General features: G+C 47.8%; 1 protein-coding gene across 1 annotated transcript in view; it reads left to right on the plus strand.

Annotated features, from left to right (window-relative positions):
- Window positions 1–19,209, plus strand: part of EPAS1 (endothelial PAS domain protein 1) — an 86,388-nt gene that overhangs the window by 59,622 nt on the left and 7,557 nt on the right. Inside the window, exons 5-9 of the mRNA XM_025992587.2 lie at window positions 2,282–2,400; window positions 2,511–2,716; window positions 11,609–11,715; window positions 16,747–16,894; window positions 17,592–17,806. Coding sequence (XP_025848372.1) covers window positions 2,282–2,400; window positions 2,511–2,716; window positions 11,609–11,715; window positions 16,747–16,894; window positions 17,592–17,806 — 795 coding nt within the window. The remainder of the gene's footprint in view (window positions 1–2,281; window positions 2,401–2,510; window positions 2,717–11,608; window positions 11,716–16,746; window positions 16,895–17,591; window positions 17,807–19,209) is intronic.

Genomic DNA, 19,209 nt, shown 5'->3' on the forward strand with positions numbered 1-19,209 from the left:
GGGCCTGCTTCCACCCTTGTGACAGGCTGAGCCTGCAGCATACAGAATTCCAACCCCCCTCCCCACCTAGCGGTCTCCCCCAGCCCCTCTGCTCCCCCACCTCTAGTCCTCAGGCCACCTGGCTCCTGAGCACACAGGCTGGAGGGCACCCCATGGGCTGTTCAGGGGTTTCTCTGTGCTGCTTAAACATCTTGTCTGCTTCTAGGAGGCAGGGGCTGTCAGACTTTCTGATTCTCTTTCTAAAGCATGTGCTGGAAGCCTACGGAGGTCCAAAGTCTCCTCTTCTCCACTCCAGAAACCCTTTGGCCCTTTGGTTCTCAGCCGAGTTCAGCCACTGACGTAGTCTCAGACTGACTGTGAGACCTGAAGCGGGTCATTGCATTGCCCTATTCCTCAGAACCTCTCCTTTCAGACTAATGGTGTTGGACCAGGCAAAGTCTAGGACCTTCCAGCTCTCAAGTACCATGATTCATAGCATGATTCTACTCTGTTTATCTGAGTAGAACTTTAGTTCTCTAGGTCCATGTGTCAAGGACTTGGGATCAAACTCCATGAATCAGCAAATCCTCATTGAAGGCGCCGGCCTGAGTGGACTCACTGGCGCTAGAAGCAATGGGTTAGTGTGAACACCAAGAGGAAGATAAGACCATGAGGCAAATTGTAGAAGGCTTTGAAGGCTGGGTGGAGGGCCTCGAACTTTATCCTGTAGACCGAGGGGAGCTCTTGAAAGTTTTTGAGCAGGGCTGGGGTAATCTGACTGGAGCCACGTTTAGAAAGATTAACCAAATGGCAGAATGAGGGAGGATCCAGAGGTTAGCAAGTTGGGAGGAACAAGAGTAACCCATGCCACAGCCACACATGTGTCCCTACAGCCCACTTACTCCCAGCACCTGAACTAGTCCTCGCGTGGGTCCACACCCCAGGATACAAGAATATCTCACGATATGTAGACCCTACCTATGAGAATTAAAATTGAAAGGAACATCATTAAGTTTTGGAGAGATGGTTTTATTTTTTATTTTTTTAAATATTTTTAAAAATTTACTCATGAGAGACACACAGAGAGAGGCAGAGACACAGGCAGAGGAGGAAACAGCCTCCCAGCAGGGAGCCCCATGCAGGACTCCATCCTAGGACCCCGGGATCAGGACCTGAACCAAAGGCAGACCCTCAACCACTAAGCCACCCAGGCATCCCAAGAGATGGTTTTATAATCATGATGGAGAAATGTTCTCTCTTAAAAAAAGATTCACTTTCTCACTTTTGTTCTCTTACTTAGCAGGCTCCCCTAGGAATGTTTAACATAGAGTCAGAGATGCCAAAATCCATTTGACATAGCTCTTTGTGGTTACACCCATCAAATAAATCAGGGCCCTCTAGAGGATTATGGAGGTTTGTTTGGGGAAAAAAAGGCTCTGGCTTGTTCTGTGATGCTGGCCAGGCGGCAGGAGTGTACCTGGGAAGGTCCAGGGTGGAGATGGTAGTGGTGGAGGCAGAATTTAGGCACAGACAAGGGGGACTCAGCTGGTGTGGACTGCATTCGTCACTTTGTTTTATGGAAAGTGGGGAAATCTCTGAGCAGGCATTTGCAGACTATCTGGAAGGAGGCTGTGTCATTTGTCTTGGTGATTTACTTAATTCTGGCTGAGAAAAGATCTGATCCGTGTTGCGTTCATCCTCGAAGTGAACTTGCTCACCAAACTCAGGAGGCTTAGGCCAGCAGTCTCTCTTGAGCCTTGACACGTTACTATAGGGAGAAAGCTGATGGTGTTGTGTCCTGGATGCAGCTGTGGCAGGTTGAGAACAGCACCGGAAGGCTCACATTAGTGATGGACAGGACTGAGGATAAACTGGGGGTGTCTGAGAGATATTTCTAATCTGAGAGGTTTATCCCCTTGAGAAGATGGTGGTCTCACCTCGACTGTCCCTTAGAGTTCCTTCTAGCGTACACGAGCCTGCCCCAGGAGAGATGTGTCCACATTCTGGCCACCGTGCAGTGAGCTCTGACTATGCACTAGGTGCAGGGGGGAAACAAAGCAGTGGAACAGCCCTCAGGAGCTTAGACTCTGGCTGGAGAGACAAGCCAGAGATGAGAAAACATGAGTCCACTGGCCAAGATGATACTCAGAATTCATGGCAGGCCACGGGTGCTAAGGGAGCAGATTCTTGGGATATAGAAACAACACATTACCTGGAAAATGGCACCAAGACACCTCTCCTGAATATAAACATAAAACCATAGTCACCCCACTCAGAGTTCCCTCTCCTCTTCCCCATCCAGGCCCTGGTTTCGGGAAGAAAAGCAAAGACATGTCCACAGAGCGGGACTTCTTCATGAGGATGAAGTGCACAGTCACCAACAGAGGCCGGACCGTTAACCTCAAGTCAGCCACCTGGAAGGTAGAATGATGCCAGGCTGGGGTCCCCTTCTCCCACCCCCCAAGCCCCCACCCCCACCCTGAGACCATGCTCTTTGGCCCCACGTCTGACCCTCCATGGCTGGTCTCCAGGTCTTGCACTGCACTGGCCAGGTGAAGGTATACAACAACTGCCCCCCTCACAGTAGTCTCTGCAGCTACAAGGAGCCCCTGCTCTCCTGCCTTATCATCATGTGCGAACCCATCCAGCACCCATCACACATGGACATCCCCCTGGACAGCAAGACCTTCCTGAGCCGCCACAGCATGGACATGAAGTTCACCTACTGTGACGACAGGTGGGGCCCAGGAGTGTGTGTGCCATGGCAGGGCTGTGTTCCACCTGCATGTATGTGTGTGTGGTTGTGCCTGTGGGAAACCTAGGGGCCTGGGGAATGGATGTTGCATTGCTGGGCACAAGTTTGTGGACGTGTGTTACTATGTCATCCCATCCGTGCAGTTAAGGGGCCCCTCATACCATATCTGGTGGTTCCCCATTGAGGGCAATGTCAGGGGCAGACAGCAGAGCTGAGCTGTTGTGCTGTGTAGCACTGTTGACAGTTGTGGTGTATACAGAGCCCTCCACTTATGTGTCAGGCTCCTGAGGAAATTTCCAGGCCAGTCTCCATTCCCAGGAGACTGGAGTCTAGTCATCTCCCTCAGCACTTGCAATTCAGAGGCCAGCTGGGAGCTTTGGGGTCTGGCCTGGAAACTGCCCCATGGCTGCACAGCTTCCGCTGTTCTCTTCCATTTAATGAGCTCTACCATCAGCCTTTGCTCCTTCTGCGTCACCTCCATTCCAGCCACTGCTCAGCCTAATTTTGAAGGCTTTTTGATGAAGGAAGCTAGGCTGGATCCTGACCCTCAAAACCAACTCCCACTGGAAATTCTATGGGAGAGGGATGTGGTTCAGAGTATCAGCTCTGGTGAGATGGCCTGGGCTCAAGTTCAATGTTTGGGTGAGCGGTTATTCTCACTACAAGTTGTTCTTTTATTTTAAGTGGTTGAAGGAGTACCTGAGATTGCATATGTCCCTTCTTAGAATTGGCCTCCACTTAAGGCACAGTTGAAGGACTTTTGTGAAAGGATCCTTGAGTCATACTTGTCCTCTGTTCTGACCACCATGGTGCCAGGACTCAGGCTCTTAGAGGCAGCAGGCCATTCTCTAAGTAGAGAGAAGTGCTCTAACCTCATAGGGAGAAAATGTCACATATGAAGACTTTTGTCCTGGAACTCTGACACAACACTGATTACAGTAGTTAATAGTGTAATTATTGGGACCAGGTTGAAGATTGAAGATAAAGATTGTTCCAAAGGCAGACACTAGAGAAATCCGTGTGTGTGTGTAAGGTTATTTCTCAGATGGAGGCTTTGCATTCAAATGAGCATTTTGGGCAGAAGACACAGTTCTATGATGTGCACCCCTCTCTAGTCTATTGAGGTGGCATGGGAAATGCCACTGCGTGGCCCACAGGTCTGGCTCCAGGGAGGGGTGGCACTGTGGTTGCCTTCGCCGTACAGCCCAGAGCAGTGGCTGTAGTGCTGGGAAGATGTGAGCTGCATGTAACCCCTCTGAGGGAAGCTCATCCCTAATGCGACCCCACAAGCACTGGGAAAACTCTGCAGTCTGAGAAAATAACTTGTCATTTCTAGATAAGAGAAGAGAGAGATTTTTTTTTTTTTTAAGCTTAAAGACTTTGGTCTTGTTAAAATGAAGAAAAAAATCTCCAAAAGGAGTAATCAGAGGTTGTCTTCCACTCATTGCCTTGTTCTGAATGAGTTTCAGGTCATTCCCTGAAAGCAACTTTGCTTGGGATAAAAACAGGAGGAATGGGCCTCACAGTGGTTGAAGAGGAAAGGGACACGGAATAGAGAGAGACCCCTGCATGCACTGCTTGCTTAGTCTGGCTCAGGGCTTATCAGCAGAGTCGATACTGGCTTGGGGGAACCTGTGATTTAGGGCTTTGTGAGTCAGAGTGCGGAGGGCGATACTGCTTCTCAGTGCTGCTGGACACATTGCACTTTCAGCAAAATCTTGCCTTTTAAGAAACCTAATTACATGGCCCAAACTCGGAGTCCAGTGGTGCTGGAGGGATGAACGCAGCGGCACTTAAATACACAGAATGCTGTGCCTCACGGAAGTTGTGTTTAACCGATTAGCAGATTAGTTAACAAGGGCACAGACATGGCTTAGACAGTTTATAAAGTGACTGTTATAAGTCCTTAATCCCTAAGTGCTATTTCTCTATTGCTTTGATGAAGACTGGGATTTTTTGGTTTTGGTAGCTTGTTTTGTTTTCACTCTCATTAGAATGGGGTAAGGTATGCACACACACAAGTGCAAGCATGCGCTCTCCCTCTCCCTGTCTCTCTCTCTCTCTGTTTCCTTAATACCCTTCTGAGATCAATGCTTCAAAACCCAACACTTATATAAGATAGTTAATGGGGGTAAATGCTTTCCATTTTCTGTTAAATCTAGGAATTTGCTAAATTTGATGACGACTAACACACATTGAGGGGCTATGATTTCCCACAAGGGGATTACTTTCCCATAAGGAAAATTGAAAGAATTTGATGAAAATGTAAGGCAATCAGAATCCACTAAGTCATTCTTAAAGCCGGTTTAGCACTTTGTCTTCAATGTAGAAAGACCACAGACATAATCAAATGCAAAAAGAAAAAGGTTATGGAGAAAAGGGAAGGGGGAGGACAGAGAGGGGAGGGGAAATAAAACAAAAGAGAGAAAAGCAGGCTGCGATCTTACATTGAACTCATCCCAGAGTCGATGGAACCTGAAACAACCAGCTCTGAAGCATCTGGAGTTGAGTACAGGCACGCAGATGACTCAGAACGCGTTTGTCTTGCTTCCCTTAATAAAGGGTCAGAGGACCATATTAGGCCTTGTAATTATCTAAAACATAGTAGACATTTTAAAACATGAAATCTGTGACACTTCACGTCTGTCACACTTATATGTGTGGTTGACTGCTCTTGACCAGGGAAGCAAAGTGGTGGCAAGGCTGAAGGGGGATGTCCTGATTATATTGCTATGATCGATGACAAACTTTCTCCATTTATGACTCATATAGAACGTTCTACTCCCTTTCCTAAAATACTGAGCAACCAGCAAACAAACATATTTACTGAGCACGTGATGTGTACCTAATTAGCCCTGTGCCAGAGACTATTATATCAAAGAAGTAAAAGAGCTATTTCCTGATCTCCATAAAGTTTAGATATTGAGACACCAACAACTGAATGGACCACAGGGAATGGTACAAAGTAGAGCATTGCGTTCACTGTAAAGGGGGAATAAGTCAAACTTATTCCCAAAAGTTTGACTCTAAAATGGAGTGGTTCTTAAATTCATGGGGAGGTGCCACCTAGCGGCGAAAGAGAGTCACTGTGAAGGGAGCCCGGCATCAAGGAGGATGGGCTGGCTGAGAAATACACAGAATCCCACTGTGATTTTGTCGGTTGTAGTCGTCTTCCTGTATCTGAGAAACAAATTTTAAAAGCAGATTGTATAGATAGGATCAGTAACAATAGGGAGAAAATGGTATCACAGTTAACAGTGAAAAATTTCAGATTAATGAAGAGGATCATGGCATCTTTACAGTTAAAGAATGCCCTGTTTTGCCATTGGATTAAGGCAACAGAAGGCATAATAATACCAGAAATTTAATAAATTGGATAAGTTAAGATGCCCGTGTTTCAGATCACAAATTCGAGATGCCTGGCTCAAATTTATGATGACTTCCTTTTATGCCAAGAAGTCAGGAATGGTACAGATAATAATAGTGACAGAGAAGAGCTGGAGATCATATAGAGAAGGTCAGTGAAGAAAATTATAAAGAGCCATGAGGTGTGAGATACATACACATCAAAACACCTCAAAGGCAAGAATTTTGAAATCCAAGAAGAAAATCGGCCAACCTAAGGCAGATTAATAGTAAAAGATTATACACCTTCATTGCATAATGAGATACATTTAATAAATTATTTTTATTGTACTGTTTTAGAGAATGGGTGGAATTTTAAAATCCAGAGAGATCTTTGAGATTAATATATTATGTGTACTTTCTTAGTTTCCTATATAGTATATTCGAAATATTTTTGCAGACCTACACATTTCTTAGCCTTTCTGCACACATCTTACATAAGAGTGAATAGTGAATTTGTCTAAATCCCTGAGTTAGAAGAAACTTTGAGCACTCTCCCTGTGTCTCCTCTAGATGAGAGTGTTCTGAAATCAACCCAGAGTTTTAGCATATATATGAGAAATGCTTAGATGTTATCCTGTCTAGTCTGTGTCAAATACTCCCTCGAAGAGGCAGCTCTACAAATTCTCTTTGCAATTTATTTCAAAGTTTAATCGACCTCGTAATTCAAAAATGATTCCTTCTACACCATCTGCTCCTCTCTTGCTACAATTTGAGGCAAACTTCTTACTGCATATGGGTCTCAAGGTAATAAAAGGCCACTGGAGGCCTTTGGCGGCACTCAGAGCAGGGTCGGTCCAGGATTGAGGTAGGGCGGTCTTTCTAGGTATAAAGTCACCACACCTGTAACATGTCATACCAACAAGGTGAAAACTAATTGTCCCTTAACGGCAAAGCTGGTTGTATAAGATTTTATGTGACCATATAACATTCGAGGAAAATATAGGGCATAGGTACCATTGTTTAAGGCAAGTGAAATCTGTGTAAAAATATATATAAGCTGAAAGCACTGAAATCTGAGTGAGTAGTCTGGGTATTATTGGGGAAAACGCCACACCAAAGCTTATGAGCACATAGAGAAACCAAAATGAAGTGAATCGGGTTGTTGCCCGGGAGAGGCCATCACCAGAATCGTGGAAGGAAAGAAAGCAGACTTTAATATAAGCATGGTTTATTAGCAAATGCATTCTTTGGAAAACAAAGTTCCTAAAACTTCTATCCTCTTAAATAGTTTAAAATACGCTCTAACTATCTTGTTTACATGATTAACTGACTTAACAGATCCTTTCCCCGGGTAGGGAACGGGTAAAAAGCACAGCCAGACCTCGTCTGACTCCAGGCAGGGGTGTCTGCAGTCAGGATGCTGGTGTCCCAGGTGCATGGGTGCTTGGCGGTCTCACTGGGAGGAGGAGCGGGCCATCTTATTAGCTCGGCCTTTGCTGGATTCCCTCTGCCGGTTGAGGCAACAGCCTGGGCACTGTAGCCAAGAGAATCATTTTCTTCCTGGCACTCAGGAGCAGGGAATCCGTGTTGAAATGAGCCTCTGAGCATTTAAGGGTAGAGAACGGTTGCAGGATGATGAGTAACTGTCATCTTACATTATGAAGACATATTTAATCCTGAAGTCCAAAGCCCGGCGGTCTGACCCACATATTTACTTGGTGAAACACTTGAGAATATAATGACCTTTTTCCTCCATATTTTCTGTTTTCTTCCTTCTTTCTCTGCCTCCTATGACTGCCTGTCGGTGTCTCCATCTCTCTCCCCAGCTCATCTTTGAGCTCTTTCTTCTACTTTACTGGTAAAGAGTGACCTCCGTTCTCATTTCTGAAATCTGGTAAATGAAGCCTCTTTACTTTTCCCACTTCTCAAAAACAGAACAGCCCTACTGAGTTGACTTTTTAAATTTGAGTAGACCCCAGGCTGATTTTTTTTTTCCAGTGAGTCAGGGCTGAAAGAAAGAAAGAGAGAGAGAGAAAGGAGAGAAAAAGAAAGAAGAGAAAGAGAAAGAAAGAAAAAAAAAGAAAGAAAAAAGAAAGAAAATGAGAAGAGAGAAAGAAAAAGAGAAAGAGGAAAAGAAAGAAAACAGTTTCCCTGCCCTTGATGGAGAGAGCAGATGACACTGTTATCACAGCCCAGCTCCACAGGCTTCTCTGGGACCCAGGGACATTAGCAGGGAAGGCCCTCCGAATTACAGTAGCTGACCCTATAAACAAGCCGGGTTCATTAACCTCCCCACTGGCGTCTGCGTGCCTGCAGTTGGAGGCGAATGACCATTAGCTTCAAGTTGGGGTTTCCTGGCTTTGTGAAGTTTGACAACTCGAATGTTCTTCAATTGTGTTTGGGGTATGTGTATTTCCCAGTTTTTATAGTAGTCTGTTTAAAGAAATGAAGAAGGAGACATTAAATATTTATTTTAGTTGACAAGATAAATGAAGGCCACTCCTGGGAAGCTAGCTGGCAATTCTGAAGTCTCGGTTTGTTTGTCCATTTCCAAAACATGCCCATTGTGTGCCTTTGAATGCATGGTACAGTAATTAGATTTTAAAGATGTCATATTACGAGGCTGATTATAATAAACATTTACTTTGGACGTTTTAAAGATTCTAATCTTGAAAGAAAAGTTCATTTCTTCAGGGAGTGGTGCTATATCTTTTCCAGAAGAGCCTTACTTTTGAGGGTCTCTAGAAAATTCTAGCCCTCCCCAAGAACAGAAGCAATTTATCTGGCAAATCGGCAAGCCTGTTGACGGCCAGCCTCCTGTCAGCAGGGCCCACTGGTACAGTTCCTATTCCCAGGCTTAAGCTCCAAGAGGCACCAGACCCTACCGGAAAGCTGCGTGGTTGTAGGGAAGGAAGGACCAGCACTGCTCTATCAGCCTCCTGTTCTCCCCCAGTCTCCATGTCGCTAAGGTGCTGTTGGGCAGCCCTGGATCGGGCTGCCAAGGAACAGGTCTGTTGCTGATGAGGTCAGAGACCCCTCTGCTCTGGGCCAAGTGAGGGGACACATCCTCCAGGTCTGAGAGCCACTGGCTGGTGCAAGCAAACTGCTGGAATCTCACTGGAGAAATCTCCACCGGGCTGAATCAGCTGAGGCCTAAGCCGCTCAGCCCCGTTGGGCTGCCCCTTGTTTGACAAGGGCTTTAACCCCTAAGTCCCACCAAGGCAGAGAGTTTTTCTCTTCACCAGACATGCCTTCCAGAATGAAGAAAGGATTGAATATCATGAGGGGTCCTGCTGAGAGCTGTGTGTGTGTGTGTGTGTGTGTGTGTGTACGCACACACCGACATCCATTGACAGAGTTAATCACATTCTAGGAGAAAAAGTAGAGCTTTATCACCCAGATCCCTTAGGAGTCCTGGGACAGACAGGGCTCTGGCTATACTGGGTCCTAAGAGAGAATCAGTCCACCGGCCAGCTACTCAAGTATGTACTGAGCACCCATTATAGGCAAGGCCAAAGAAGAAAGTGGTCCCTGAGCTCAGGGGTTGGCAACCTAAGACGTCGGTAATTCTCTGACATGGGTTCACCTATTAGGGCTTCATGAGGAGACATCACTGGGGGCTGGGGGAATGAGAGAGGGCTCAATGGAGAGGGCCAGGCCATAAGTTGGCCTTGCCGTCATCAGGGCTTGGAGAAGAGAGGAGAAAAGAAGGTGGCGAGGTTCTGCAGCAAGAATGGGTGTGCTGGGTGTGGGGGGCTTGGAGCGGAGCAGTCTGCCAGGGCACAGGGTGTAACACATGCTGCAGGTTAGGTGAAACTCAAATCGCGTGGAAGTTGGAGACCAGACTCCAGAGGGTCCTGGAAGTTAGGTGGAGTATATTTACCTTTTTTTTTTTTTAAGATTTTATTTATTCATGAGAAACCCAGAGAGAGAGAGAGAGAGAGAAACAGAGACACAGGCAGAGGGAGAAGCAGGCTCCATGCAGGGAGCCCGACATGGGACTCGATCCCAGGTCTCCAGGATCAGGCTCTGGGCCGAAGGCGGCACTAAACCGCTGAGCCACTCGGGCTGCCGGTATATTTACCTTTGATCATGGTAATGATAGTGGTCAACAGGGGTTGGTGATAGGGAAAGCGGTAGATGCTTACCTGGGGCGTGCAAGATGGAAATAGGATCTCCATCCTATTTGGGGAGAGTCAGGATTTCCTAGCCCCCACCTCCAATATACACATACACATATTTTAATTCTGGGAGATATATGCAGAGGCACTTTGGAGACTAGGGACAGGAACCGAGGAGCCCCTGCTTCTCTGCTCTGTGCTCTCTGCTTTTACTTCCCCCTCTGTGATGTTAATTTCCAAGGGGATAAATGACAGGGCTGGATTCCGAAGCCCTGCATTCTGAAATAGAGCTTGTAATCATAAGAGTATAGCATCACTTCTGACTGGTGGCAGGCCGAGTAAACAAGACAATGAGCCCATTAGAAAAACTGCAGGAGACAGCGAAGCTTGCAAGAATTGATATGTAGGTGTGATGTGGGAAAGTGGCTAATCTGGTGGTTCTTGGGTGGGGCTTCTTCAATGATTCTGGAGCAGAGCAAGGAGCCCTAAGAGTGTTAAGTGATCCTTCATGGTTCTCCACATTTGTCTGTTCTCTGCCCACTTCCCATGAGACCTAGACACCATACAGGAGGAAGAAAGGGACATTTAGGCCACTCGAGCCCTGTCATTTCAGAGCTGCCCACCTATCAAATTGTAAAGAGGAGCTGCATTTCTACTACCTTGATTTCATATCTCTTCCTCTCAGCACTTCCTGCCCACCCTCCTTTCCTTGAAATGGGGAGGAGCAGGTAGAGTACCATGGAAGGCAAACCCAATGTCCAAGAAGTTCCTGTGGTCACCAGGCAGCACCTGAGGAAAGGCACTCAGAGGAGTGAAGATCATGCACAAGACAGGGTGGGCTCTCTGGCCCAGCTTCCTTTTAACTCGCTGCCTACCATGCAGACAAAGGCCGACTCCACACTCTTCCCCACCAAAGCCACACTATTTTCACTTTTCATTTATATCACCCAGAAGTAGAATAAACTCGATCTGGTAATCAGAATGAGCTCAATCTGGTAATCATTCTTATTCTATCCTTGGACAGTTGTGTGGACACCAAGCAGATTGTCTGCTCTCCCTGGATCTCCCTCATCAGCAAAAGCTGGGGGGTGAGGTGGGGTGAGAGTCCCTTCCAGGGGTTGTTGGGAGACGAGGTGTATGTGTATATTGGAGGTGGGGGCTAGGAAATCCCCTGACTCTCCAAACATGACTTCAGGAGGGGTAGAGGTTGGGCGGAAGCACAATTGAAGGTTGACCACCATGTTTTTGTTTTTGTTTTTTAACTTGGATGAATGGGGTGACCAGGAAGCCTGGAGTGTTTTCATCTGAATGTGTGCATTTGATTTACTTTCTGGATTTAGCTCCTTGAGCCCCTGCCCACATTCATATAGGCTCTCTCCCCATATATATGTTTTTCTTCATTTAGAATCACAGAACTGGTTGGTTACCACCCCGAGGAGCTGCTTGGCCGCTCAGCCTATGAGTTCTACCATGCTCTGGACTCAGAGAACATGACCAAAAGTCACCAGAACCGTAAGTTCCTGGAGCACCCCTGTGTGGCTCCCTCATATCTGTGGAATATGGCCTTGAGTGGGGTGTGACCTGTGAGACCAGGGAAGACCTGCTTCCCTCCTTCATAGAGCCGCCGTCTTGTGTGACAGACAAGACCTGTGCCCTCAGAATGATTAGAGAACTGAGGCTGCCACCAGCCCAGGTGACAACTTCACACAAATCAGGAAAAGGGCCCCATCCCCCAGGGGGATACCCCCACACCAGGGCACAAAGCTTAGAGTCAAAGGTGGGCTGAACCTCGGTCCCCACATTTCACCTCTACCCAGCACCCTTGTGCAGTCAGCAATTTGCACAGCCCTGTGAGACAGACAACCCTGTAGAGAACAACACAAGAGGACATGAAGTCAACTGGGTTGTATGCTGTAGAAGCAAGTATACCCGTTCAGAGAAGAGGTGGCCTGGGAGAGTTCAGGAAAGGAAAGGGTGGAGCCGTTGAGTTGGGCCTTGAAGAATGGGGGAGGATGGGGCTAAACAGGCAAAGGTAGTAGGGCAGCACTGTAACACGTGTTGAGGTAGGCCGTGGTTCTCCAAGAGCTCGTTTGCTGAATCAGAGAACTCAGTCTGAGGCTGTCCAGGCAAACTAGTGGTGGCATATGGACACTGTGCTTTGTAACTTGAAAGAAAGCCTGAGTTATGAAAGGATACTAGAATAGGACTGTCCAGTAGAGCTTTCTGCAATGGAGATGTTCTACATCTGTATAGCCCACATGAAGTGTCTAGTATACCCAAAGGTCTGAATTTTTAGAAATTTAATTTTGCTTAAATTTAAACACCCACACTTGGGTAGTGGCTACTAGATGGCACAGGGCAACTCTAGTGCCTTCACTTGGCCCGTATTCCCAAAGTAGCCTTCCCCTTTGCAGGTGATCCAAGACAGTCTCCTTGAATCCATGCAGCCCATCAACGTGCAAGGACTTTGGGCTTATAACCCTATACTTGGCCAGCTGGGGGACATAGAAATTTATAGGATTGCTCATCAATTGAAGGGATCTCATTTCGGAAGGAAGAGGAGGGTTTTGGGCTCTGTGGGAGCAAAGTGGCTCATATCTTTAGCCACAGTGTCTAGCACTGTTTGATAAAATGCAGGCACTAAGTCAGCAATAAACCCAAGGGTAATACATGTATTTGGGAAAGAAGCTTCAAAATAAGTACTGACAGTAGTGCAGACAGAGGTGTCGAGAGGATCGTAGGAGGATTAAAAATGGGTAAGTCTTAACAGGATTCACAGTGGCCTGGTTGGTCTTGGGACCCCAAGATTCGCTGTGGTTTGGGGTGGTGGTAGAGAAAATGGAGATGCTGCTGTGTGTCTGTTGTTTCTAAATCCATTGTCTATCCTCAGGACAGCTGAGTTCAGAGCAGCTAACAGGTTAGCAACCCATAAACTGTGTGTGAGCACAGCTAATATCCTCTGATGGACTGAGATCTTCTTTTTCTAATTGGTCTCTCTGCTTTTTCCTTGTGGCTTTGGGGTTTGAGCTGACAAAACAACAAAGCCCCTTATGATATCTCAGAGAAGTTTCTCACTGTACTGTCTGGCAGGAAAAAAAACCCAACCAGCCTAGATCCAGCCTCACTCAGGGACCCAGAGAATGGGGGATGGAGGTGAAGTTACCTTCATGTGCCTGTGGATGTGACCCAACCCTAGCCTGCCCCAACTTTGAAATTGTAGGATGTGGTTCCAGCCTGCATGCTGGGATTCCCCATGCTTTTCTGTTACATGGTGGTCCTTGCTCCCAAAGTCATCCTGACACTGCGACTGCAAGACCTGGGCCCTGACCCAGTTGACTCATGGATTCCCCAGGGCCTGGCTTCCTGGGCCTTTCCTCCTTACACGTAAAATTGGAGAAAGGTCCAGCTTTCTTCTTCAGCCAGGGGTGAAGTCAAAGCACGGGGCAATAATAAAAGTTTCTGGGAATTCCTGGAGGACAGTATTGTACTTTGTCTTCTGGGGTAAAAAGAGCCGAGGACACTGCTATCAAAAGGAAGAAAAATGATGACTTCTCAACTAGGCATGGTAAAGGATTTTCTCCTCCTTCTTAAAAATCTTTGATCCTTAAAACATTTTGAGCTGGGATAAAAATTTGTCTTACCAGTTTCCCGCTGACTCCAAAGGGAAGTATGGTACTTTTTATTGAATCCGTATATTTAAGCATTAGGAACACTTAAAGGGAATTCACAACCCAAACAGAAATCATAGGCTCCCTTCTTCTCCTGATGGAGCCAAGTAAAGCTGCTCTGAGCTCAGCAGCCTTGTACCAGCAAACCCAAATCCAGTAGAGGGAAGTCTGTGTGGGTTGAAAATTGGGTTAATGCCAGCTAAAACAGAAGCATCTATTTCTGTCTCTCCATCTCTCTCTGTGTATGTGTGTGTGCCATTGGGTTTGTGCAAATAAAGTTGTACCACAGACTCACACTAATGCTGTGGAATAATTGAAGGTCCAACTTAGAGGCCAGTCCAGGTTTATACGCCAGCATCCCAAGTTTCCACGTGAATGTGTGTTTTAGCCTGTGAATGTTTACTGTCGAAATTACTGGGGAAGCTCTGTCCTCAAACCAGATTGAGATAATTGAAAGCCATCATTTCCAAATGGATTAGTAATTTATACATTGTTACTCTGGCGGGGCGGGGGGAGGGTGTCAGGGGGAGAGGGTAGGGGTTGGGGAGAGTTGGGGGGGCAGTTTCTCTTTGTTGTGTGAGGACATTATGTGCTCTTAGGAAAACAAGATTAAAGGCCATAAATGGCCTATCTACCAAGGAGCAGGCCCCTCACCAAGGCTGGCATTAATGAGCAGATGGTTAGAAAGCAGGCATAATTACATTCTACTGCCAGAGCAGGCCCTCGCCTGCAATCACGAGAAATGCAGTTAAGACCTTTGCTCACTGTGCTGCTTCATCAAAAAGAGTTAAGAGCCCTGAACTTTGTCTGCATTAAGATCCGTCTAAATAAGTTAACTCCAGGCACTTGAAATTGTGCAAGAATCGTTTCTCTGCCGCAGGACCAACTGCAAATGGAGGCTTCCCAGTGGATGGCGGCTCGGGGGACGCAGAGAGTGCTGGGCTGGCAGTGTGGTGGTCCAGCTCATACTGCGTCACTACTGGCCTGTTAAGCAGGCCACAGTCCCCCTGGCCTTAGTTCCTTTCATGTCAAAAGACGACAATCTCTCTCCTCTTGGGGGCTCAGGGTTGTGTTAAAAACAAACAACTAGACCAGGGTGATACAGGTCACTTTGGAAAAGAATGTGGCAGCTGCCTAAAAGAAAGCATGTACTTAGCCTGTGATCTGGCCGCCGTCCCCCCAGCTGCACCCACAGTCCATACAAAGATGTGTATACACAAATGTTTATAGCAGATTTATTCCTCATAAACAAACAAACAAAAAGACTGAAAACAACTTACACATCCATCTACAGGTGAATGGATAAACCCATTATGGTACCTCCATACAATGGAATACAGCTCATCAGTAAAAAGGAACAAACCATGAATCCCTGCAACACGAGGAATCTGGAAAACATGCTGGGTGAAAAGAAGCCAGACACAAAAGAGTACATACTCTTGTACGATGCCACTTATATGCAGATGGAGAGAAGAGCAGCACATAGTGACACAAGACAGATCAGGGGTGGCCTTGGGAGCCGGGGTGGCGATGGGGATGAGTGGCAGAGGCCTCAGGAGTTTGGTGGTGGTGGGCTGACAGTAAAGCTGTTTACCTCTGATGGTGGTGATAGTTGTTTGTCAAAACTCGTTGTCCTGTATGCTTCAGGTAGGTGCCTGTCTATCAAAGGTGAATTAAAACCTCCCTGAAGTTGATTTTAAAAATGAAAACCAAACCCCGAAAGCTTAGATTGGGAGTCTTTCATGTGGACTGTGATCCTGTCTACTGTTGCCACTAAGGGGCCCTTCCAGCAAACTACCCGGGAGTTCTCGGCCTCAGTTTCTTCAGATATAAAACAGGAATCACGAGAGACACCTCACGGGGTCATTGCATGTTACGTGAGCCGATGAGAGCACTGATCCTTACGGACGGCTTATGTGCCAGGCAGTTCTAGTTGCTTTGCAGCATTGAGCTCATCTTGAGACAGTTTTGAACACTGCAAAGCGTCGTACACACACGAGTTAGTACTTCTGCACCTTGGAGGTAGATGTGTGTTCGATTTTTGAAGAGGGCAAAATGTGCCCAGAGAAACATCAGTGTAAATTAGTAGGAACCAAGCTGTCCTCCTCAGCCTCACCAGGGTGGTGAATGGGGAGGTGGCCCCTAAGCCTACCAGGAGAACGGGGTGCAGTTCTCCTTGTTTAATGAGAATGTGGATATTCTCCTGTGGGGCCCCTCACCACGTTCTCTACAGACTCTGGGGAAGAGGTAGCTTTTCCTATACAGCATTTGCCCGGGACATTCAGTCAGCATTTCTGCACCTGATCAGCCAGGCAGGCAGGTTTGGGCCTCAGCATGTGGTATGGCGGGTAGCTAACAATGATCGTTACCATCCTTACTATTATTTTTATCAGCACTTCATTTTGCAGCAGAGGAAACTGAAACTAAGAGGGATTGCTCTTTTCCCAAAGTCCCCATGCTAGCGACATTTCCTAATGCTTCCACCATGCCTGTTCCAGTTCTGTGACTTGAGGAGGTCGGAGCTAGGATCCTGAAGAATGCAGTCCCAAGGAATGAAAGTAGATGCATGCACAGTTCAAAAAAACTACCAGAAATTCTAACATTAATCGACTTTAATTAAGAGACGTATTGATTCATTTTTTTTTAATGGGAGCAGATGAAGCGTTCTGGACTGGGGAGTGGGGGACACCTTCTCAGTGCTTGCATACAGTAAAAGAAGTGTTAACTGAGCATTTAGAATAATTGGAAGAGGAAAGAGGTCACAGGGAGGTCCCTGCTGTCCTGGTGCCCATCCCATTTCCCCCCAGACCACCGTCCCTGTGAGGTCTTGCTCCACAAACCTCCCTGACCTTGGGCTCCGTTTCTTCTCCCCTAGTGTGCACCAAAGGTCAGGTGGTGAGCGGCCAGTACCGGATGCTTGCAAAGCACGGGGGCTACGTGTGGCTGGAGACCCAGGGGACGGTTATCTACAACCCTCGCAACCTGCAGCCCCAATGCATCATGTGCGTGAACTACGTCCTGAGGTAAGCCTGTCGGGGCCAAGGGGCTGGGTGTGCAGGATGCCTGAGCTCCCCAGACGGAGGGCAGCAGGCCCCGGGGAAGGCAGACCTACTGGAAACCCTGGCACTACCTTTGCGAGCTCTGTGTAGTGCTTAGGACCCGGAGGATTTTCACAGGTGTCTCAGGAACTCTAGGATGTCTGGGGTTTCCCCTCCCCAAGGGTTTCTCCCCACCCCCACCCTCACCCCTGCGTCTTCCCCCATCTGTCTTCTGTGTCATGGCTCTGACCCACACGGGGAGGCAGACAGCATAATTGTCATTTAATAAAATGAGGAATAAGGAAAGTGATAGTGCTCCAGCTTTCCAGGAGAGATGTAACAGCTTCACTCCATGGTGCCTGGGGAGAAAGTTGGAGCCGGTCACTGCTAGCGTTAAACAAAAACAGAAACCATCACACCCGTGTGTGCAGTGCAGCCCCCACACAGTAATAAGACAGCGTCCAAGACGCATCCATATCCAGAGGGCGCTCCCCAGGTTGCTGCCTCCATGACCCCAAAGTTTGCCGTGTGGTTCCTTACAAATGCTAGCAGGCATCTGGACCCATGTTTTTTGGCTGAAAGGGTTAGCCATCTGGTTGTCCATGTGTCGGGCGGGGGGGGGAGGCATAAAAGGATTTTGCTAGAAAACGTGGACGGTCTGAAGCACCTCTCGTCCCACCAGTGAGATTGAGAAGAACGATGTGGTGTTCTCCATGGACCAGACGGAATCACTGTTCAAGCCCCACCTGATGGCCATGACCAGCCTCTTCGACAGCAGTGGCGAGGTGGCGGTGTCCGACAAGAGTGACTACCTGTTCACCAAGCTGAAGGAGGAGCCCGAGGAGCTGGCCCAGCTGGCCCCTACTGCAGGAGATGCCATCATTTCTCTGGATTTCGGTGGGTGCTTCTTAGCTGAACAGGGGCCTGCTGAACCCTCTCGTGGGGTGCGGGTGGGGGTGGGGAGGAAGTTCTTACTGGAACAGGCCTCCCTGGCTTCAGTTCTTCCTTAACCCCTCCCCCTTCCATGGTCTGGTGGCCAGACTGTGCTGAGCACAAGAGTGACACATGGTGTGGAGTAAGATGGCCCTACTGCTGACTTTGCAAGGTCCTGAGCAGAGGGTGGGGTTGTGGGGAACTCTCTTCTTTATTTTTCTTTATTTTTTTTATTTTAAAGATTTTTATTTATCTATTCATGAGAGACACACACACATAGAGAGAGGCAGAGACACAGGCAGAGGGAGAAGCAGGCTCCATGCAGGGAGCCCGATGTGGGACTCGATCCAGGGACCCCAGGATCATGCCCTTGGCTGAAGGTGGCGCTAAACCGCTGAGCCACCAGGGCTGCCCGGTGGCCTCTGAGGAGTCACTGGTTCTCCAACACGAGCAGTGAGGGCCTGAGATGAGGGAGGCCACTGGCCTGTTTTCACAGTGAGGGCCGATCCCCATCCCCTGGGCTTTGAAGGACAGATTGCTCATTTAGGGAGAGGGGCAGGCTGAAATAATAGAAATAGTTCCAGAAATATGGCTGGAGGAAAGATTCTGGCCCAGGACAATGCCCTCATATGCACTATTTCTTTAAAATGCTGGCTTGTCCATAGGGCCCTTGGGTGGTTCAGTGGGTAAAGTATCTGACACTCGATTTCAGCTCAGGTCATGATCTCAGGGTTGTGAGACTGAACCCTGTGTCAGGCTCCCCAGTAAGCGTGGAATCTGCTGGAAGATTCTCTCTCCCCTCTCCCTCTGCCCTTCCCCCCAAACCTGTGCATGCACTGAAAAAAAAAAAGAAAGAAAGAAAGAAAGAAAAAAAGAAAAAGAAAAAGAAAGAAAGAAATGTTGTTCTGTCTAGTGGAGACGTGTGTCCTGTGGCCCCAGGCAGAGTTTCAGCCCCTGTTCCCTGCCCATGCTGGAAACACCTTCCATGTGTCCCTGGGAAGCCCCCTGCTCCCAGGTTGTGAGCCCCCTCACCCTCGCCAGCCTGGCCCAGGGCCAGCAGCACCTCCCTGTGCTCATCCCAGAGTGGCTTGTGCCCTCTGGAAGTGCTCTGCAGAGGCCAGCTGGGGATTGCAACTTCAGAAACTATAAAGGGCAGTGGCCCCAGGACAAGAAGTTTTGTGGCTTCCCAGTTTTGTGGCAGTACTGAGGCAAATTGCCCTGTTTTCCTCTTACAACCCCCTCCTCGTGGACATTCCTGACTACCTGTCAAGGAAGTAGGTCCCAGTACCTGTAGTCCCTGGCAATGAAATCCTCCAGGAGGGTGCTCCCTTCAAAGGGAGATAGTTCATTGCCTCACAGTCCCTGGT

Source organism: Vulpes vulpes, chromosome 16 (assembly GCF_048418805.1).
Source record: "Vulpes vulpes isolate BD-2025 chromosome 16, VulVul3, whole genome shotgun sequence".
NCBI classification, from domain to species: Eukaryota; Metazoa; Chordata; class Mammalia; order Carnivora; family Canidae; genus Vulpes; species Vulpes vulpes.